General features: G+C 37.7%; 1 protein-coding gene across 4 annotated transcripts in view; it reads left to right on the forward strand.

Annotated features, from left to right (window-relative positions):
• The first annotated feature begins 18,861 nt into the window (after positions 1–18,861).
• TP63 (tumor protein p63) overlaps positions 18,862–23,275 on the forward strand; it is a 218,388-nt gene continuing 213,974 nt past the window's right edge. Inside the window, exons 1-2 of one of the 4 annotated variants that reach the window (XM_038583683.1) lie at positions 18,862–19,120; positions 19,319–19,422. In XM_038583683.1, the coding sequence (XP_038439611.1) occupies positions 19,361–19,422 (62 nt within the window). In that variant the 5' untranslated portion in view covers positions 18,862–19,120; positions 19,319–19,360. Of the gene's footprint in view, positions 19,423–23,275 lie in introns of all 4 variants that reach the window. The other 3 variants (XM_038583684.1, XM_038583685.1, XM_038583691.1) reach the window with 3 other exon arrangements.

The following is a 23,275-nucleotide window of genomic DNA, read 5'->3' on the forward strand; positions in this document are numbered from 1 at the left end:
GTCATGCAATAGATAACTAATACATTATATATTTAAATAAATGAAAGGCAACCATAAAAAATACATGTGGGAGTAAAAAAACTATAAAGAATCACCACATTTTTTGTTTGTTTCTAAAAGTTGATTCTCAAGTTTATTGCTTTTTAAAAAGATTTTAATTATTTATTTGAAAGAGAGAGAGAGCAAGAACAGGCGTGGAGGGACAGAGGAAGAGGAAGAAATAGACTCCCTGAAGAGCTGGGAGCTTGATGTGGGGCTAGATTCCAGGACCCTGAGATCATGATCTGAGCTAAAGTCAGGTGCTTAACTGGCTGAGCCACCCAAGTACCCCCATTTTTTACAAAAGTATCAAAAAAGTTTTTGTAGAAGAAAAAAATACACTAATTTTTAAAAAAAGAAAAAGAGAAGAAAAACTTGGTATGAGCTTTGCAGCAGACTGAGACAGAATATAAGATAACTAAAAATTAAAATTAAATAATTAAATGGCAAACATGAAGATCTGGGCTAAAATGCAACGTAGAAGGATAGATTTTTTTTTTTTTAATGTGAACAAGAAGTTAGAAGGAAGGGGCGATAGAGTAAAGGCTATATTTTAAAATACATTGACTGACAATCTTCTGGAATTGATGAATGATATCAACCAAAAGTTTTAAGAGGGCATTAGTGGAAAAACTGGTGTAGCTCTCCAGAGTCTGTTGTTTAGTTAGTTTAGTTAATGTTGATTTTTTAAATCTTGACAAATGTACCACAGTTATGTAAGACATAACATTTGGGGAAGTTATGTGAAGGGTAAATGGGAACTTCTCTGCTATCTCTGCAACTTTTATGTAAATCAAAATTATTTCAAAATTGAAAGTTTATTTTAAAATGTTAACTCAATAGAAGAAAGGTTATTTGTGGAAAGGTATTTGTTGCAATTTTTTCCCAACTGTGAAAAATTGAAAAAAAAAGAATTTTTATTCTAGTACAATGGCTAAGTGGCAACATTTCATGTCAATAGACATAAAGCAATTTAAAATGATAATTATGACTATTATGAGTATATAAAAATTTATCCTATATAAAGTTAAGTGAAAAAGCAGAATATATATAATACATCATATATATATGTATATATATATACACACACACATATTTTCAAAAGTACATACATAAATTTGTGTGCCTTAAACAAGGTCTGGAGGAAAATGCCAAAACATAAAATAGTAGGTAGTAGGATTGTGTTTTTCACATCTATGTATTTATATAGTTTTTAAGATGAGCATAAAATGTTTTTGAATATCACCTACACTCTATCAAAACTCATCACTTTAATATTCTATTATTTTGTGGTAAAATTTAATGAAAGGCGAGAAAACATAAAATTTCAATGGACTACTCTTGAAAACCGCTGGAGAGTCTTGGGGAGAGACCATTACCAAGTACAACATCAGACCAAGAAAGAGGGTTTTATGCGGAATTAGAGCAGCAATAGAGCTCACCATATGAACCTTACTTCGTTAACTGTCATCCTCCCAGCTCATCTGTCATCAGAATTCTAGAAATGAGTTTTCTTGTGATTGGTCCGACAGCTCAGGGGCCTGAATTCTGGGACATGTGATAAACCGTGGTGGCTGAGGCCAGGATGTCTTTCACAGGAGAAACACAAGCAGACAAGGCAATGATTAAGGCGTTGGACTGTGACAGATCAAAATCCCAGAGTGCTGGTGATGTAAACACATTTTATATATTTCACTTTCTTGGGCTGTTTATTTAACTTGAGTTGGTTCATTTTGTACCTCATTTCCAAACAAATTTTAGGCAGTATGTGGTTTAAATATTTTATCAGCCATTTGCATAAATTTTCCCTGAAAGTATTTTATCCTACATTTTTTTTTCAACTTGAAGCTAGAGCTCCAATCAGCAATGGCATAATTTGTTACCTTAACACTGACCCGGGATTATTCTGTCAAGATTATAATTAAGAATATTTTAATATCTTTCCAAAGAACACACATTGATAGCATTTCAATATTAAAATCAAAAGAATACATTTTATTTAATTATTGATTTTTAAAAATTTATTTGAGAGAGAATGTGAGAAAAAAAACTTGCATGAGTGGGAGCAGGGGCAGAGGGTAGGGGAGAAGCAGACCCCTTACTGAGCAGGGAGCCCCATGTCAGGCTTGATCCCAGGACCCTGAGATCCTGACCTGAGCTGACGGCAGATGCTTAAATGACTGAACCACCCCGGCACTTCAAAAGAGTACATTTTAAAAACTTCACAACTCCTTGCTTCCCAGTAACACACAATAGTCTTCCCCAAAAAACTTGGAATGCCAAGTATGGATTTAATGAATGGGGCAGCTTGTTTTAATCTTAGGATTCAGGGAAAAGATACCATGGTTTCATATAATGATTTTCGTTTCTTTGCCCTTCTCTTACTATTTAGTTGAGATACCACCAGCTTGATTGTGTCAATGTATTCTTGTATTTTCTAAATTCCAACCATTAAGTGCAGATGCATGAAAAATGTCCAAACGATAAACAAGAAATTATCTTAATATAAATCTTGATTACGTCTTTAAAACTCACTTTAGAGTTCTTTCTATACATGGATAACAGGTATGTTTTATGTAACACAGAACAAATTCTGAACCAGTTTATTCAAATGAATGCTTTTCCTTTTCCCCCTTGGAAAACAGTCATATTCAAACTATTAACATAATAGTAAACAAGAACTGAAGTAAAATGCTTTCACTGAAATGCATATGTTATTCTCGCCCATTGATGTTTTTTCAAAAGAGTGATCCAATGGACTAGATGCAAGGTTAGGGAATGTTCTTGAGACAATGGACTAAATGCAAGGTTAGGGTATATTCTTGAGACTTTTTTTTATTCTTTGGGGAAGTTTCATCCTGTATAGCTAGCAACCCAGGCAACCTTATTGGCTCAACAAGTTTAACTGGGAACTTTTTATTTTCCTTTATTTATTGCATTCAGCTCTTTGTAAGAAATTCCATATATACTGCTATATATACAGATATTTAATTCTCTTCATCACTTTGGTTCTCTTATTTTAACCTGGAACTAGGGGCAGATATTCATATGGAATGCATTTAATTTGTAATTCAGTATAGGAGTTGACTTTCAAAAGGCAAGATATTGGGAGTGATATTTAAAAAGATATGGCACAGAGGGTAAGCTCTTAGTATTACATGTGGACATGTGTACTGATCCTGCCAAACTATATGGATACCATACCATGTATATTTTGGAAACTGAGTTGGTCAGAATGTCAGACACTGGAATGTGAGCTGTAGGAGAGAGGCTGTGTCATCCCCCTCCACAGCTACTTCCCACTCAAGGATGGACAATGTAACTCATTCACAGGGTAGGCCAAGGGCCTGTCTTGATTTGGGTTGCTATTAATCCACATGATTCCTAACTAATCTTCCTGGTCCATTCTTGCCCTATCTACAGAATATTCTCCACAAGCAGGACAAACCAATCTTTTAAAAACACTATTTGGATCATGTCACATCTCTGGGTAAAACCTTTCAAAATTTTTCCATTCCTCTTAGAATAAGACCCAATTCCTTTTCTGGCTTGGTATAACCTGGCTCCTGAATATGTGACTCTCCTCTTGTGCCATTTTTCCCCTCTCTCACTCTGGCCCAAATGCACTGTCTTCTTTCCATCTCTTGGATACTCCCTTCTCTTCCTTATTCAAAGTCATAGGTGGTTGTCTGTGGCTGAAGGCCATAGGCAGGCTTTTCCACCTCCTTCAGTTGGTCTTGGGTGCAAAGTATAGGAAGGCTTCTGGTACAACTATTGTAGGTGATGGCGGGAGGAAAAGAGAGGTTGCATGGATCTGAGTTACCTGTCATGCAGCTAATGGAGCTGTGCCTTGCTTGGGTGCAATCTGCATGTACCATTTTCATCTTCTGCTTGACAAATGCTAGACTGACTTTATGATACAGAAGAACTGAAATAATCCAGCTAATGATGTGTAGTTATAGACACATGGCCATTTAGTGCCCCATGACCAAGTATGCTGTTGCTACCAAGACCCAGTAACATAGAAGGAGCTGTTTTACCAAAAGACCTTTTTTGTCAGCTGTGAATGGTATGGACATATTCCAGAATATCAGGGTCTTTGTCTTGATTCTCCTCCTGGAAGAGCTTACCATAAATTCCATGCTACATATTTTCCCACCAGATCCCTGAAGTCTTCTCTGTCATCCAGCATATGGGCGAGAGCACCCAGTATGTGGGCCGGAGTGCTATTCTTAGGTGTGGGATGTGTTTTCTCCAGAACCCAAGAAGAATTATCAGAATCTCTGCTTCCTTTTTATGGTAGGATATGCAAGCACAGCAATTTTTCTTTTACTCTGGAAGACATATTCTGGCAAACTCCTAACAAGTCGATCCCTAAAGACTTTACTGAAGTATAGGACTCTGAATCTTTGTAGAGTTTATCTCGTATAGCTCTGGAGAACATGTATCTTATCAGGGCTTCCAACAAGGCCATCTGTTGTTTGTCCTGCCTCATCGACATGATGTTATTGATACCATACCATCAGTATGATGTTCTGTGGGTTGACCAGACAGCTCAGATACCTTCATTCTACACTATGACAAGAAGTGTGAGAGTTAACATAGCCCTGAGACAAAACTATAAATGAGTATTGTTGCATGTCCTTTGTGAATATGATCTGTTTATGATCCTTCTTTAATAATCAGAATTGACAAGAATGCATTTACCAAATTGATGATTGCATATCATGTACCTGAGACCTTGTTCATCTGCTCTGGCAAAGATTTGCTCTCTGGCATAGAAGTTGCAATCAGGGCTACTACTTAATTGAGCTTTCAAGAGTTTACACTTAGTCTCCAGCATAGATCTGAGTTCTGCAGGAGCCATATTGAGAAATTAAACAGAGATATGATTGGAATATTCTCTTCATTTCTGTTCTATATCCTTTAGCTCTTTAAAGATGGCACTAATCACCATCCTTCCTAGAATGTGACATTCCTTTTTATTTACTCCCCTGGCTGAATGAGCAGTTTCAGAGGTTTTCACTTAAACTGTCCCACTCTGATCACTCTTTCTCCAAAGGCCAAGAACCCAATGTGGGCATCAGTCTAATTCCAATTATTAATAATTCCAAATATTAATTTCAATTAAATACTTGATGGCTGGGAAAATAACCACTGGGTGGGTTTCCAAACATGGTGAATCCACTATGAGATGGATTTGAACCAAGACTCCACTTATTACCTACTCATGTGAGCTCCCACCCCAACAGGGGACCATGATTATACTTAAAGTTTCAGGGCATTGATGTCAACTCAGACCTTCTGTACCCAATGTATAGTCACCCAGACAATAGCTGTGGGTAAGAATGGCTAGATATGTGTGGGGTCCAATACAAATGAAAATGTGGGGCCACTTGTTTAAAATTAAGAATTTCAAGATGGCAGAACTCAGTGGTTGAGTGTCTGTCTTTGGCTCAGGTCATGATCCCAGATCCCCAAATCACGTTCTGAGAGAGCTTGCTGCTCCTTCTTCCTATGTCTCCGCCTCTCTCAGTGTTTCTCTCATGAATAAATAAGTAAAATCTTTAAAAAAAAAAAAAAGAATTTCAAGATGGTGACAGTACAACATGAAGCTGAATAAGGAGCCCTTCTAAGTACAGGGTTCAGTTCACACTCCTGAAGCTGGCTACAGCTGTAGGTCTCAGAGGGAAACAGAAGGAATTGCCATGGCATATACTTACCATAGTGTCAGATTTCTTTTTTCTAGGGATCCAGCTACCTTTTCAGTCAATGGATTTTAGATTTAATAATTGACTTAGATCAAGAAATCAAGCAAGGGATTGTCACTTTGTGTTGTGTGACTACCTTCAGCTCCCACTCTCACCTTCTTGCTTTTTTCCATCTGTATTTTTAAGAATAACTCTTGTTGGTTTCCCATTACTTTGCCTCTAGATATGCCATAATCTAGTAAACATCTCTACAGCTTTTTATGGGTCTTCCTTTGGCTGCACCTCTGGCCTTGTTGATCATTATGATAATTATGACCTCCTAATATCTGACAGAAAAATGGCACCATCTGGCCTCTATTACCAGGGAGTAGATGGGCATCATTGCCATGGATATTAATGAGTCCAGCTATGTGGCAATCTTTCTTATCACCATCTCTGGCCTGCGGAGGAGAGCCTGAACTTCTTAGTGATGCTACTACTCTTTACTCCAGCACATTTTTGATGGCTTTGGAAAATCATGTGTTGTCTTGGCCTTCCTATCTAACATATTCTCCTGGAAGGTCTTCTGGCTTTACATTATTTATCCATTCTACCACGTCCAGTTCCCTTAGCTCTTTATTCTTTCTCTACCACCTGCCAGAGAAACGCAAGCAATTCCTCTTCACTCATCACTGTTCATCACTTTTTCTAGACTTTTAAGAGCCACTTCAGCAGTAAGCTTGCCCCATCCAAGCTGGTCCTTACCAGGGTGTCAAATTCTGTGTCAGGAAAAAGTACATAATGATATATTTCTTGTGTTGTGTCTTATATTCCAGTCTTCTCAATCAAGTACCTTCAAAATCCAATCCCAGGGATATTTCTCTGCGTTTTGCTGGTACATGCTAGATAATTCTGGCAACTTTGTGGGTGAATAATTAATTTTTTTCCTTTATCATTGACAGATAGGTTACCTTATCATGAACAAATGATAAGCCTTATTTTAGAGACTTGTAGCCAAGAGGGGAGGTAAGGGCATGCCTGAGGTGAAATACTTGTTGCTTTTCCAGGAAAGGCCTTGGTAGCATCTTCCAGCATAAAGAAAGTTCTGGTTCTTACTAGGACAGAGTGATCCATTTTTATAAGTTCTGAGGGCTTATGGGAGTGCTATGATCTACATATTTTTGCTCTCCCCCTAGATTCCTATTTGAAATCCTAATGTCCAATGTGCGGGCCTTAGGAGATGGGGCCATTGGGAGGTGATTAAGTCATGAGGCTGGAGTCCTTAAGAATGGGATTATGCTCATATAAAAGATGTCACCAAGCTGCCTAGCCCATCCCACTATGTGAGAACACAACAAGTCTACAACTGAGAAGAGGAACCTTTCTTGACCATGTTGAGACCCTGATCTCAGACTTCCAGTCTCCAGACTGTGAAAAATAAATTTCTGTTGCTTATAAATCATCCAGTCTGTGATACTTTGCTGTAATAGCCTCAACTGACTAAGATAGAGACTCTGCAAACAAGCTTATCAGAAGCAACCACTTAATGTTCCCATCCCACATTTCTGGGTCTCAGGTTTTTGCCTTGAATAATCATCCAAATGTCTCTGGAGCTCTGTGACTTCATCAGGTTGTATGCTGCTTAGCTTTGTTTGTTTTTGCAAAGAGGTCCTCATCTCTTCGTAAGCTACTAAAGAGGCCACCTGGCTCTCACACTTAGCCTTTAACTGCTTGTTAAGTGCCCTCAATTTCTTAATATCCTTCTGCAGAGAGTCAGTGCAACCCAGCAGTAACCACACACTTTGACTTACTTGCAGGCATTATTACCCCCATAACTTCCTAAAAGCTTAAATCTTAGAACCTACAGGTCTACCGCTACAGTGGATGTTTTCCCAAGTCAACATTACCAAAATCTGTGTTAATTACACCCCAGCTTGCTCCAAAAACTACCCATGCTCCACATGGCTGTGGATGCCACCTTATTTACTTGTCAGGTGGCATGTGAGTCAGCCCCTAAATATCCAGTTTCTACGTGCATTCTTAGACAACTCTCAGGCTCACTTGTATCATTTTGCATCCTCTGAGGAGCAGACTTCAAGATAGAATTAGATGTGCAAAAGATGTACTAGGGGCTTTTGGAGGATAAGGGAGGAAGCAAAAGAATGCCAGGAAGGAGGGGTATTACTTCAAAGGGTAATAATTACTATCTCTGAAAACCAAGAGGAAGAGGGGACAAGAAGGAGGATTCAGGAGAAAGAGTTTCAGACTGGAGTATAGTTTCAAGAAAAGCTGGCCCGGCCAATAAGGCATTCTTGAATCAAAATTACCCATTAGAGATGTCTCATTTGTTGCCCAAATGGGCCTGGTTTAGTAGCCCCGCCAGGATCAGTCCTTGGCTGGAAGGAGCCTGGAGGTAGTGTGGCCTCTGTGATATAGCAATGTGGCTAGAAGGAAGAGTGCTGTGGCTGTCAGTTGGTTATGTGCCCCCATCCGGAGAGTTGAGCTGCGTATTTCCATGATTGCCACATCGCATCACAAATCTCTTGTAAAAGCGATTTTTTTCTTCCTAATCCAATGGTTGTCAATGGAGAAAACTCTGTGTAAAACACTGCATCCTGTCCTAGTGACCATGGTTCACACAACTCCGTCCTCATCCAACCAGCCCATGCAAACTCTCTGAATTCAATTCAACTTCTAGAACTGCATTTCTGGGTGTATTTCAAGTGAGGGTGACTCTCAGTTTTTCCATTCCTTAGTAAAAATTCCCTGTGTAGTCCACACCCATCAGAGAATTGAGACACATTCTTTTAGATCCATGTATTCTGGCATAATTTGTGTCATCGCTCTATTAGACACACCTTCCAGGGACAAATACTGCGGGGAAGTATTTTTTGATAGTTGTTTCATATGTTATTTCAGAATATAAAAATTATGCATATTCACTGTATAAAATTTGAAAACTATAGAAAAGTATTAGCAAGAAAATGTTTTCTTCACTGACAAACCATCTACCCAGAAATAATTACTATTAACAGTTTATGAACTTTCTTCCCTTTATTTTACTTTTGTGATCATATCCATATAAGTTTTTTCACACCATGAGAATAAACTGCCTAGATTGTTTTATTTCTTCCATTAAAGGATTTTTAAATAACTTCGCCTTGCTTTTTAGGCTTTGATTACTGGGAGAAAATGAAGTAAATTAGAATGGAAGATTATCTAGTAAATATATAGATACTGTGTATGTATATTAATACATTCATTATAAACATGCATATACATGCACATATATACACATAGTATACATGATACATACATACACACGTACACACACATATATATACATCTCTATATAAATATCATTATACCTACTATCTTTCTCTCTTTCCCTCTCTTTCTTCTACCTCTTCAAACTCTTGTCCTTATATATTATGCTGAGGGTCTCATGATCTGAAAAGAAGATGATTTTTACTTTGAAAATACATTGATGCAGTCATTATCATAGCATAAATAGTTATTTAGGTCCATGGGGGAAATTATTTATTCTGTTCAGAAGTATAATATGGGAGATACAGATAGGAATCCAGATGGTTTAAATGGCTGAGTGGCAGAGTAGTGTGTTACCTACCTAAAAGCAGCCAAGATGGGATGATCACTGGGTGTTATGCTATATGTTGGCAAATTGATCTCCAATTAAAAAAATAATGAATAAATAAATAAATAGAAAAAAAAAGCAGCCAAGAGTAGTTGTGTTTTCAGATTGGTGTTATTCCTCCAAGGTTGTACTTTAAATTTACCCCTTAGAAACTTGGGTGAGAGATGTTGCTGTAAACAAGACATATTCAAGGGTCATCCCATGTGGATTCCCCTGTGAGGGTGCCCTGAGAATCACTTCCAACCCACAGAAGCATTTTATCAGTACATCCACTCCCACATGCTTGAACAGTGTGCACAACCCAGATTTCAAAATAAGCAGAGTTAACATTCTTGACTCCTCGCCTAAATGTGGGTGCTTGTCATGAGCTCATGCCTTTCTTTAAGGGTTGGCATTTGTGGTGCTTATGTTATCATAGGCTAACTGGACCAGGAAAAATAACATTGAGAGACATGTACTAGGGACCATACCTGGGACTCCAAAACATAAAAATGCACCCAGTGTATTCTGAGTCTTTTAGGGGGTCAGAAGTGTGGCAATAATTTTAGGGAAACTAATTTGTTCAGATCATGGCTCTAACACTGTCTGACCAACTGTCTCTTCCTCTGAAAAATGGAGATAATAAAATCTAACTCCTAGGGCTTCTAGGTTTTTATCTAAATAGATATTGGACATAAAACATTTAGTAAATGCAAACACTATAAAAATTCTGGATTTGCACAGGTACTATGGAGGAAAGAGACTGTATTTTATTTACTTTTATTTTTTCAGAGCCCTGCACAATACCAGGTATACCACAGGAGTTAATTAATGCTATCCTATTGAGCAAATGAGTTCAGAGCTGGAAGTAAGAGTTGGGTCTACTATAGGCTACTGCCACTGATAGTTATGTAATTGTGAGTTTATCCAAGTTGTCTGTGTCTTAGTTTCCTCATGCATGTGATACCACTTATTCTGGTCTTCACATGGCTTCTGAGAGTATCTGATGAGAGAATGTATGTGAAAGTGCTCAGTAAAATTTAAAGCACTATATGAAGGCTTGTTATTTTTAAACCATTCTGTTTGCTGGGACATGTTCTGAGTAAATTTTCTCTAAATTCCCTTTTAACTTTGAGTATAGGTGATTTTCAAAAATAAAAATTAACAAGCCTTTGCAAATGTCCTTAACCCCTCTTTTGGGGTCTGTGCTCCATAGACAAAGAGTGTATTTCAGGAATCTACACAGCAGAAAGCACTCACTGATTTAAGAAATAGGGGCACCTGGGTGGCTCAGTTGGTTAAATGTCAGACTCTTGATTTCGGCTCAGGTCATGATCTTTTTTTTTTTTAATATTTATTTATTTATGATAGTCACACACAGAGAGAGAGAGAGGCAGAGACAGAAGCAGGCTCCATGCACCGGGAGCCCGACATGGGATTCGATCCTGGGTCTCCAGGATATCGCCCTGGGCCAAAGGCAGGCGCCAAACCGCTGCGCCACCCAGGGATCCCTCAGGTCATGATCTTAGAGTCCTGAGATCCAGCTCCACATCACTCCGTGCTGATTGTGATGCCTGTTTAAGATGCTCTCTCCCTCTCCCTTTGCCCTTCGCCACCCTGGTCCCCACACCCCACCCTTACACACACTCTCTAAGGAAGAGAGAGAGAGAGAGAGAGAGAAGGAAGGAAGAAAGGAGGAAAGAAAGAAAGAAAGAAAGAAAGAAAGAAAGAAAGAAAGAAAGAAAGAAAGAAAGAAAAGAAAGAAAAAGAAGAAAGAAAAAAAAAAAAAGGAACGAACGGGGAAGAAAGAAAAAAAAGAAGAACCAGACACTACGACCAGCTATCCCAAACTCAAGAAGAGAAAGCAACAGAAAGAATCAACCATAGAAGAAAGAAAGAAAGAAAGAAAGAAAGAAAGAAAGAAAGAAGAAAGAGAGAGAAATCATCATGTCTTTGGGATATACAGATCAGACCTTGTTTTGTTTTCTTGGCTTACACCCACAGCCCTTTCTTCCACAAATGATAGCTTTTCTGACTTTCTGATGATCAGAACTCAAACAATAAGACACAAATTTGTGAATGAATGTGTGTCTGAGGGAGAGGTTCAGCTATAGCTGACTCTCTTGGGCTCAAACTACAAAAAAAAAGGAATAAGAATGCTGCATTATATTTCCCTACCTACATACATGTTTCATGAATTCTAGTAAATATATTCTTAACTCATCTGCATTAATCAGGCACCAAATACCCCAAACCAAAAGCTCAAGGGACAAATCGGTCATCAGTAACTCAAAGACACAACTATGTTATCATTATCCTTTTGTCTAGGAAGCTTAAAATACAAAAACAACAACAACAAAAAAGAAAGAAGAAGAAGGAGGAGGAGAAGGAGGAGGAGGAGGAGGAGGAGGAGGAGGAGGAGGAGGAGGAGGGAAGAAAAGAAAAAAAATCATTTTCAACTTTACTGAGGGTTATTTGAATGCAAGGATTGAATCAAAGTGACTCACTTGCTACCCAGAGCCCCCGGTTCCCTGATGGGCACATGGAGGAAGCCTTCAAGGAATATACATATTGAATCTCTGAATTAATTGTCAAATCAGTAAGTGCCGTAGAGTCCTGTAAGAGAATTATACTGGAAGCCACTAGAAAGTCAGGTCTCATTACAAAATCATCCACTATTATAATAAGCAATCAAATAAATGCATTAGATTGACAGTCTAGAAGCCAAAGGTTAGTTTTTTGAAGACTCATATATGCCATAATTTCTCCCTTATTTTTTAACAGATATATTTTATACCTAGAATGTGCTATATATAACAAGTCTAAGCTATTATTGTGGATCAAAAACATGACATGTAAGTCTTCCTTCCATTAACTTCTTAGAAGTTTACAGATAAGTTCACTGCCCTTAAGCACAAGTATAGAACTTGATGTACTATTTTGTGAACAAATACTGTTCTTGATTTTCTATTTTTCCTACCTTTGATGTTTTTACTGGTTATTGGTTTCCTCATTTACTGACATGCTGTTAAATTAAAATATTTTTAAGTTGTAGTAAAAAAAAATGCCTAACGCTGAATTTACTGTCAATTTAAGTGTATTATTAGGTAGTGTTAGATATAATCACATTGCTGTGCAATAAACCTCCTGAACTTACTCATCTTGCAAAACTGAAACTCTATACCCATTCAACAACAACTCCCCATTTTATCCTATTTTTGGCCACTGATAATGCTGCATATGTATTCCTTAGTCTTCTTACAAACATATGTATTTTATAAATTACCTCAAATCATTTTGGAACAAAGTGATTTAATGTAGATAGATAAATAGATGGATCATATATAAATACAGCCTGCAAGTTTAGAGTCATAGAATCTTGGTCTCTTACATATATCACATATAAAGTCTTAACATCACATATATGACCTCATTCTAAGGCTGAACAAACACACTTGCTGCCACACATTTGTGTTCCTACAAATACAAACATAAGGATAAATTCTATTTAATGCATCACTCGTAATAAATTACCAGATAATACATGGTTCACTTATAATTGTATATGCTACATAATAGATAGGAGAGAACCTGGGTCTTGCTAAATACTGATAAGTACTGATTCCACTGCTTATAATTCTAAACGTCTGATAAAAAAGAAGGAATAGTTTCCACAGTTTAGTTTCTGGCTCTGTATATTCTAGCCTATGTTTCTCCTCCACTATTCACACAGTTATTATAGGGGATATCTATATGACCTCCAGCCGCAGGCTCAGGTGACACTGTGCCTAGTGAGTCAATATACATGGGCAAAAGGAGTATTCTTGGAAGCCATTCCCACTACAGGATGAGTGGCAATAACTGAACCCTGCACAAAGATAACTACAAACCACATAAATGTATCCCTCTGAAACACAAACTAGAAGAATCTCCTGTCTAACTTGCTCTTGGTTGGATCCTAAAACTCCCACTGCCCCTCTACAGCCACTCTGTGTGAAGCAAAAGGCAATGAAGGGGAAATTGGAGTAGAATGGTACAGTAACATTAGAAGATTATAGTTCAAATATTTTACATTCATCTATTTTACAGAAACACAATGGCAATGTAGAAATATTGCTAAGTAGTTCCCAGGACTGTGCAGACAAGAGGTCTTGGCATTTATCTCTATTAAATTTATGCTAAATCTAGTTCTGAGATGAACCCTGGGGAAAACTTTTTGGTGGGCTTCAAAAACTGAGCAATTCTTGAAATGATGCAATCTTATGGTCACAGTATCACTTTTGTGATGTATCTGCCAAAAGTGCATTGCTGCCTCTAATCATGAGGAAACATTAGTCAAACCGAAAATAGGGGATGTTCTACAAAATAATTAGCCTACACCTTTCAAAAATATCTATGCCATGAGACATAAGGACATGAGTGAGTCAGGGTTTTCTCTTGCTATAAAGGACATTATTGGGATAATTGGAGAAATCTGAATAAGGTGTATACAGAAGATTAAATTTTATAAAGTTTATTGATCTGAAATTTCCTCATTTTCGAAAACGCACACCAAGACATTCAGAATAAGATGCATCATATCTGCACCTCAATGAATAGTTCAGGGGAAAAAAAATCTGGCGAGTGCCAAATAAGGACTTCCTGTGTCTTCTTATTTATCTCTCACTCACGTGGGCATTAAGCAAAGAAGGGGTGGGAGTGAGGAGCAGCCCTCACACAGCTGTTCAGGGATGTCTGGAAAAGAAGCCCACCCACATTGCTTTGGGACACTGGGTGTGACTTAGAGAGTATCAGGTTTGTCTGTTAGGGAAACTGCCAACCTCCTCCCTCCCCAGTGGGCCTCTGTGTTTCCTCCCATGTCCTCTGAATAGAGAAGTGTCCCTTTTCTCAGAGCCCCCCACCCCCAAAGCATCTTCTTTCTTCTCAGTAGACTCTGAGACATTAGCTTACCTATGTGTTTTTTTCTATTTGATGAATTCCAGTGACCTATGAAAGGTAAAGGTCAAATCTGAGGAAGCATGTTCCTAAGGCTGCAATGCATCTACTTTCTCATTGATATAAAAAAGCATTTGACCTTAATCCAGCACACTGAAGTTCTAGGTCCAGCCTTACTCCTATGAGATGCCCAACTTCAGCAAATATCATATTCATAGAGCACAAAGTTGGAAGGGTTAGTAGGATCCTCACCAAAGCAGAACTTGGTTTCCACTAAGATAGAAATTTTGGGGTTGATCTGAAGGAATGGTCTATAGAGTATTGTAGGACTCAAAAATCACCAAACTCCTCCGTCCCTCAGTCCCTCATCAACACTTGATGAGTTTACTCTATCACCTTGTGTGCTAAAAGGTTCTCTCCTAATTCCCGCATTATAAAAGAGGCACAGCCAGGATGACTTGGAGAGGATGGGACCTGAAGTTTAGTTACCCGAAATAAAGACATTCAGCTTCTCCAATCCCACAGCCACAGACAGCCAGAGCTCTAAGGAATGTGCGAGATCATCCACTTTAAGCCCCTCATAAGGCATCTGTTGTTTTCAATTGTCCTGTACTGACCCTTTCCTTGGGTAATAGAAACTCTATTTTCTCTTTGCTCCAGTCTTGGTGGGGCTATTGATCAGTGTGTTCAGACTTCTCCTGGCCAAACATGGCATCTTCCTTCGAAGAATTTGAACCTTAAGCTAAATGACTCAAGTTCAGAAAAACCTGTTGGGTCTGCTGTATTCTTGCTGTGGCATTATGAAGTGACTCTATTCATTCCTATTACTTACACCCCTGAAGCTATCCTGATTCTAGCCCTTTCCTGAATCTCATTTTTCAACTTTCTCTTCCACTCTGAATCTTCATGTTTTTTTAAACATATTTTCACATTTTTGGTTTCATTCAGCCAGAGTAACTTTTTATTGCTTATAATAAAAGAATCCTCTTAAAGATCAAAAATCTAAGGTTTAAACAAAGTAGGCTGCTTGCCTAAGGTCAGGGAGTAAGTTGGCACAAAAGAGCAGACAAAATCCAGGTTAGCCAGTTTCTTTACATATCTGCTGTCTCCTCTAGAGCTTTAGCAACCTTGGAAGAAAACAAGCTATTTCACATGGCTAAGGTATCCACTAGGATATATTATTATTGAACTCTTTAAAAGTCTAATGGACTTTTGCTTCTAGCCATAATTGAGTATCCAAGACCAGATTTGTTCTTCACAACAAGAAGGAAAAAAAAGGGAAGAATTCACACATTCAACAGCCATAAAAAAGAACCAGTTATTCATATATGGAGAACATCTTGAAGACAAGGAAAGAACCGAGACACAAAAGAATACATAAATACTACGTGCTCTCATTTATGTGATATTCTATATTTGCACTATCCGACATAGTAGCCACTAGCCATATGTGACTACGTTTAAGTTGATTAAAATTCAATAAAAATAAAATAAAAATGTATTCCCCCAATCACAATAGTCACATGTGCCTAGTGGCTGCCTTGTTGGGCAGGGGAAATATAGAACATTCCCTTCATCAGAGAAAATTCTCTAGGATAATGCTGTTCTGGAAAATATACATCTAAAATATAATGACAAAAAGTAAAACAGTGATTGTCTAAGGTCCATGGTGAGAGAATTAACTATGAAGGGGATGTGAGGGGACCTTTGGCGTAAAGGAATAGTCTGTATTTTGGATGTGGTGGAGGCTACATGGTATATAATGTGTCCAAACTCCTCAAATTGAACACTTAGGACTAATGAATTTCATTGTACGTAAATTACACATCAATAAAGTTGATTCTAAAAAGCCAAGTGTTTTATGGAAGATCTCTTTAAATCACTTGTATTACTTATGATTAGATAATTTTTGCAGAGATATAAATATGTTATTCATCCACTGAACTGTATTTTGCTAGTCTCTGGAGATGCAGCGACAAATCAGCTAGCAGGCTCACCCTCAACCTGTTCATAGTCCAGTGCATAAGTCCAGGGCTTATGCAAAACTTTCTCAGATCCACAAAGGACGTAGCAGGTGCCCTTACACAAGTGCCGATATGATTCAGGACATTAGAGGTAGAGGAGTTTCCTTTCACTTGGAGGGATGAGAAAGGCTTCCTGTTCTCTAAAGGATTTGTGAGATGTGGATATATACAGATAGGGTTTAAAAACATTCGGAGGGCAGGGGACACAAAATATGATCCGAGGCAGGAAAGCAACCGTGAAAATATGTAATCAGTGGATGGATGCACAAAGAAGAGCTGTAGTGAAATAATGCTCATGGATGTAAGTGAGAAAACTTTGTGCTTTGAATACCTGAGTTTGGCAGAGTGCATACTCTCAGCTGCTAGGAGCTGGGAAAGAGAAAAGTGTCCCTTTCACTTATGTCCAGAATTTCAGGTCATAAATCCTGCTGTTTCCCTAAGCCCTTAGCTTTCTCTTCCTCTACATGCACATTAAAAGTCGTCACATGCAACGTCATTCAGACTTGAAAGTCTTGATCAAAGAGGCAATTTTCTTCTCCTAGGCTTCTGTGTACCTCATTCTATGATAGTCTTTTGCCTAAGAGACTTAAGTTGCTGGAAAAGCATGTAACTTGCGCACCACAGAAATAATTTATGCATTTGTAACCTGAGATTCCAGGGGGAAGACAGATGTAATATTAATATAAGTGGCAATTATGGTAATTATAGTATAATTGCTACTTATTTTCCCAGGTTATAGATGGTTGTGTGCTACGGGTTGGTGTGCTGTTGAATCTTAGAGAGTTTGCCTTTCTTCCCTTGGGCAAGGTAGCTCTCTGCATTTATTTCTGCAATGCAACAGGACCCAATATATTTCATAATTATTTATGTAAATTTTTTTGTCATTTAATATCTATCCTTCTTAGCTAAGTAAGTTTAGGATTTTTTATAACAGCTATTGATGTCAAGATATGCATTTAAATGGTCTTTTTTATAAATTAGGCCATAAACCTTTTGAAATTAAAAACACGCTAGAAATGTTTGCAAATTGATAACTTATTTGGGGGTCTGGAGCCTCTCCTGGTAATTTAAAATATTTAGATGAGTTCTGCTTATTTCCTAGAAGTAAACAAATATCACTAGGTCTTGCTATTTCAAATGTGATGCAAGCACCGGCAGCATCAGCATCACGTGGGAGCTTTTTAGAAATACAGAGTCTCAGGCCTTGCCACAGACCTACTGAACCAGCAGATGTGTTAACAAGATTTCTAGGTGACTCATAGATGCACTAACATTTGAGAAGCACTGCACTAGAGATCATTATTTCACCTCTCATTTCATAAATGGGAAAAAGAAGGCCCTGTGTGATGGTGCGGCTTGGGCATAGTCAAAGGAAATTGAGCGTTTCAATTTAAGAACTTTGTGTGGTCAGTCACCTGTATTCCAATAGCAGGAGTAAAGCCAAACACTCTGGCTCCAATTAACAAATCTATAATTAATTAGTAAAATGATCTTCCCTTCAAGTTTCACATTTTGTAGAACAAGCTGTTTGATTTGGCTGGGGCTCAGGCCCACATGTTTGTGAATTTCACAATTCACAGATGTTAGACACTCTGGTTAAGTAAGGGAAGAGAATGACAAGTTTTAAATAGCTTCTCCCTTCTATCCTGGCTGAAGCGACAAATGAAATATTTTTATGAAACACATTTTGAAAGAGGATTTCTTTTAAGGAAATGTCAAATTTCTCCGAAAGGAACCTTAGATTGTCTCACAACTTTGACTACGAATGTTACCCGTTTGCAGGTGACCTGTGATTAGCGGGGTGACTGGAGGATGTGAACTTGCCATATTAGTGACGCTTGAGCACACAAGCGTCACTTTTTTTTTTTTTCCTGCAGGAGTCTATTTTAATTTAGCTTCTGAATCATATTTCATTCAATTTCCAAATCCACAAAACCAGGATAGGTTTACAGCCTGTCTTCAGAAAGGAAGCAACTTAGGCTGTATGTAGACTTTTCTGATATTTTACCATTTTTTGGATATATGAAGAATTTAGTGATGTGACTCTAAAGTAAGTCAAGCCAAAGCAAAACCAAAACCAGCAAAAAGGATAAGACACAATAAGAAAGCAAGACAGACTGATAGAGATGGAATAAACCAGAATGTTTTCAATAAGAGGCAATTTAAAATAATTTTGTAAGCTTCAAAATAGTCTGAAATAATATACTATTATTACTTTAAGAAAATGGTGTGTGTGTGTGTGTGTGTGTGTGTGTGTGTGTGTGTTGAGGTAAACTATTTTAAAGAAGAAACACAACTCTATGAAAGTTATTTTCTTTTATTTGGGGCAGGAAAAACTTCTCCGGGATGTGAATGGATATCTCTTTCTCTCAGTGGAGACGAAGAGTGAGTTCTAGGTTAAATATAATCAAGGAATTTCCCTGTCTTTGCTATTTGAGATTGTGACCACAACAGGCGGTTGGCTGAAAGGGAGAATGGGGGGGGCAGGGGGGAGGGAGATGAAAAAAAAAAAAAAAAAGCTCCAGAAGCAGTTGCAGAAGTCCTCAAATCAAATCAGTATGCAGATACAAGGAAACATTAATTAGCTGGAGCAGGATGGACACTCATCAGCTCAGTCCTGTTATAAAAGTCCAGGCTGCTGAAATTAAACTCTGATGCCATTCATGCCAGCCTCCAATCACCAGAGACCAGAAGTTCAGAGATGCCTCCAAGTTGCCAACAAGTGTGGCCACTCTACCTCCAGGACTCTAAAGCCTTGGTAGAGGGGAAAGGACAACTTTGGAGAGGATGCCGGGCTGGTAAGAATCAACTGTTTCTGATGTTTTCGTCACTTGCTGAATCTCATTGGCTAAAATCAAGAAACGCTCCGCCTCTTTGCAAATGTGTGTGAAGGGGGAAGTGTCTAAACTTCTATGTCTGACAGCATTTGACCCTATTGCTTCTAGCCTCCTGGCTTTATATCTGGATATACACAGGTATATGTGTATGTGTTCTAGAAGTGTTCTCCATCTGTTGATTGTCAAAGAGAGTTGAAGGAAATGAATTGTGGAACTTCCCGGTGTGCCACCCTTCAGTACTGTCCTGACCCATACATCCAGCGGTGAGTTGAAACGTGACGTAACTTCTATCAAAACTTAATTGGAGTGCCTGGTGTATTATGAGTGTTTCTGCTGTCTACAAAGAGCAACCCCTCCTTGTTTATGAGCACAGTGATATTATTGCGGACTTTTTGTGAACTTAAAGTGGTCTGTGGGCATCTTTCTAATTTCCTTTTTGATTTCATGTCTGGATCTACAAAGTGACAAAGTTGGAAGACAATCTTCCTATGATTTCTTTAAAAAAAAAATCACACCATTTGAAGATATTTAAAATCTGTTATTTGCCTTGCTCAGCGGTCACCCACCCAAGAAGAAGAAATTTCATTGGACAGGGATGTAATAATCTATGGACTGTCTTCAAGTCAAAATAAACACAGAATTATGTTGATTTATACATTAAAAATAGATGAATAGCCATTGTTATCCTAACAGATGGTGGCTTGTCATTTTGGCTCTAAGAAATATTTTCTTCTTGATTTGTTTCATAACAAACATCATCTTTTGACAAGTCTGAATTTTGAAATTTGTGATTATACTGAATTTTATGTTGATAGAAGGGAACATTTGCCTAGCCCTAAGAGGGAATATTAGTGAGTGTGCACGATATGTGTGTATGTGTTTCAAATTAGAGTTTGCTATTTTTAAACTGGTAAATGAAATCTGAACAGTGTTTTTCCAGTCATAAAGTTATGGGAGATATTTAAGTCATATGTAGCAGTGTGATGTTGTTAATTTAACAGCATGTGATTTGATGTTGGAATTTCATACTTTATTTTATAAGACTAATGAGAGAGGTCCTCTGAGTGTTGAAAATGGTGGGGTTCCAAAGGGGTTAACTTGTCATTCACCACCGATGCTTATTGGAACCTCACACCAGAAGTAGAGTGGGCTCTCTAAGCAGGGCTCAGTTACTGTCACATTGCCTAGGCAATTATGGAAGATGTGTGATCTTTCTTCATTAATATGACTTGTCACCATGTAGGCCACTAATGTGCACTATGTCGACTTTGTTCCTCTTCCTGTGAGGTCTCTGGTAGGCTGAGAAAGCAGAAGCAGAAAAGTGAGGCAGAAAGGTATATGGTGGAGAAAGATAAGAGAGGGACAAAAAGGAAAAAAAGAGAGAGAGAGGGAGCAAGAGAGCTAGAGGGAGCAAGTTTGTGTTCTTCCAGGTTGAAATGAGAAATGTGAATGGTGATCTGATTCCTGCCTTGCTGTCTGCCACAAATCACAATGTTAGCAAAAAATAAAGGGCTCTGGAGTTTATGTTCTCAGGTAACTTGCAAATTAGATTTCGTTGGAGTTGGGGATTGGGTCAATAAAGAGCAAAACACCGAACATTTTCTAGTTCTCAAAATTATTTCTCCAGACTCAAAATTTTCTATTCTACTAAAAATCTTTTGGAGTGGTATTCTAAGAGCATGGTTCTGATGAAATATTAGCTATATAATGCTTCCCTTACAGACATCTTTTTTAAAGTAGGTACTTGGATCTACCTCAGCTCTAGTAGAAACTTTCTTCTATTGACTAGCAACCCACACGTCAACCCTGTACACCCCTGTCTACAGGCATTTCAAGTGATTGATGAGAGAAGCGTGTAAATATAAATAAATAAGAAAACTGCTTCTCATATTGTCCCAACAACCTGTTAATTCCTGGAACAAAAATCATCTGCTTTTGACATACTGTAAAATTCAAAATATTAATTGTACTTTAAAATAGTTTAATAAACTTTGTTAGCCAAGATTGTGTACTCTCCATTTATAATGAAAACTTGCAAATAAACTAAGGAGCCGAAAAATGCTTGTTGATGAGCATCTATTCTGTGCAAGGCACTGGAAATAGCAAAATGAGTAAGATCTGGCTGTAATATTCATTATTTAACTCTATGGTGCTTAATATATTTAATAACAGATATATTCTCCTCAAATATTTTAACTGTTTTACCACATATTTAAAGACTAATTATTACTATTTTCCTGTCTATACTATTTAATGAATAAATGAGTAAGTGGATTATCACTGTAAGAAACCAACAATTCTGTGTATTGTCAAAGTAAGAATAAGTAATAGTCTCTTTAATGCCTAGTGAGTGAATGGGTTTTGAGCTGCTTTTTCTTAGCAGACAAACCTTGTAGTTCTCAGTTTACAAAATCTATTTTAAGAAAGACCAAATTTAATCATTCCATAATCATAGTCATCTACATAGTTAAATTTGTCTTTTTTCCTGACCTTGTCTTTAGAAAGAAGTCATGAAAGGGAATTTTCAAAAAGGGAAAGAACAGAATATCTTGTTATTTTTAACCCCAAGCTACCTTAATGCAGAGCTTCCTTTTATCACAGAATAGACTAAATGAGAGATGCTATTATCATTTATTACTGAATGTCAATGCCATTCCCCAAAAGCCAATGTTCTATGATAATCATTCTCTCAGCTAAAATTGAGATTTCACCCTCTGTTTTTATTTTTCCATTGCACCTAAACATATGGAAATAGTATACATTTAGTTGTGCTTTAGTGTTGATGCTAATTTACCTTAGTCTTTGCAAAAAGATTTTCTGATGATCAAAAGAGCATGAAAACTACAGAGCTAAGATTTCCCCTTTGATGATATTGACCATTACAAGGAAGAAGAAAAGGTGGGGAAAATCACAAGTTGAACCTTTTTATTGCTAACCAAATTTTAACAAAAATATCAAAGCATAGGTGAAATTACGCCAGATCAATAAATAAGAGCCAATGAGTAAGTTATCATTTCCTTAAAAATGAAAATTATAAACAATGAATCCTGTTTATTTTTGTATTAGGTGAAAATTCAAAATGAACCTAAAATCTAGCATTTTAGAATCTAAATCTCCATTAGTTTATTGTTGGGTAATGATTCGGGCCTTCTTTCATCCCCCAGTTTTTAGAATTGTGATCTAATTTTTTAAATAGATTTTTAAACCAACTCTAAAATATTAAATCTTTTCAAAATAGAATTTTGAAAATAAACCAAAGTGATAAAAATGAATCAAGATTAAATTTTGAAATATGATAGCTGAGAGCTACAGATAAAACAAGACCTTTTACAATTTGAACCACTTGCAAGATGATTTTGTATTATTTTTGCCAGTCACCCTCTATTCAAAAAAGCTCAGAATGCTAACATGTCATATGGCTGAGTAAGAAGCATTTCCCGTGTAAATTACAGATCGATTGTGAATTTTATGCTTTGCTAGGTAAAAGGTCAACTTTATTAAGTATGTTTTCTAAATATATCTGAAAAGGAAATGTGGTGACAGAGAACTTATAGTGGAACATCACTTCATTTATCAGAGAAAATCACATAAGGGCAGAGGTAGCTCTGTGTTGGGTATCCTCCGCTGGCCTCTCCACATGCTTCCTCCGTTCTTCTTCTTGTTCTGCACCTCTGAAAGCTGATTTTTATTTTTATTTTTTAAAAGATTTTATTTATTTATTAAAGAGAGAGAGAGAGAGCAAGGCGGAGACACAGGCAGAGGGAGAAGCGGGCTCCATGCAGGAGTCTGATCTGGGACTCGATCCCGGGACTCCAGGATCACACCCTGGGCCAAAGGCAGGCGCTAAACCACTGAGCCACCCAGGAATCCCCCTGGAAGCTGATTTTTAAAGACTGCACTGACAGTTCCTTTCTCCTCTGGTTTCCTCTTGGGTTAGAAGTACATAGAATTAGGGTATATGTTTCCCTGGCCACTTCCCTCTTGAGTTTTCTACTAAAGGTTGCAGGTCCTATCAGATGCCCTTGCTGTAGGTCCAGATGTTCTGAGTTCAAGTAACTGGTCCCTACCCTCCCTTTCCTTCAAGCTTAGAGATGGTAACTATTCCTGGCCACTACT

Source organism: Canis lupus, chromosome 34 (genome assembly GCF_011100685.1).
Source record: "Canis lupus familiaris isolate Mischka breed German Shepherd chromosome 34, alternate assembly UU_Cfam_GSD_1.0, whole genome shotgun sequence".
NCBI lineage: Eukaryota > Metazoa > Chordata > Mammalia > Carnivora > Canidae > Canis > Canis lupus.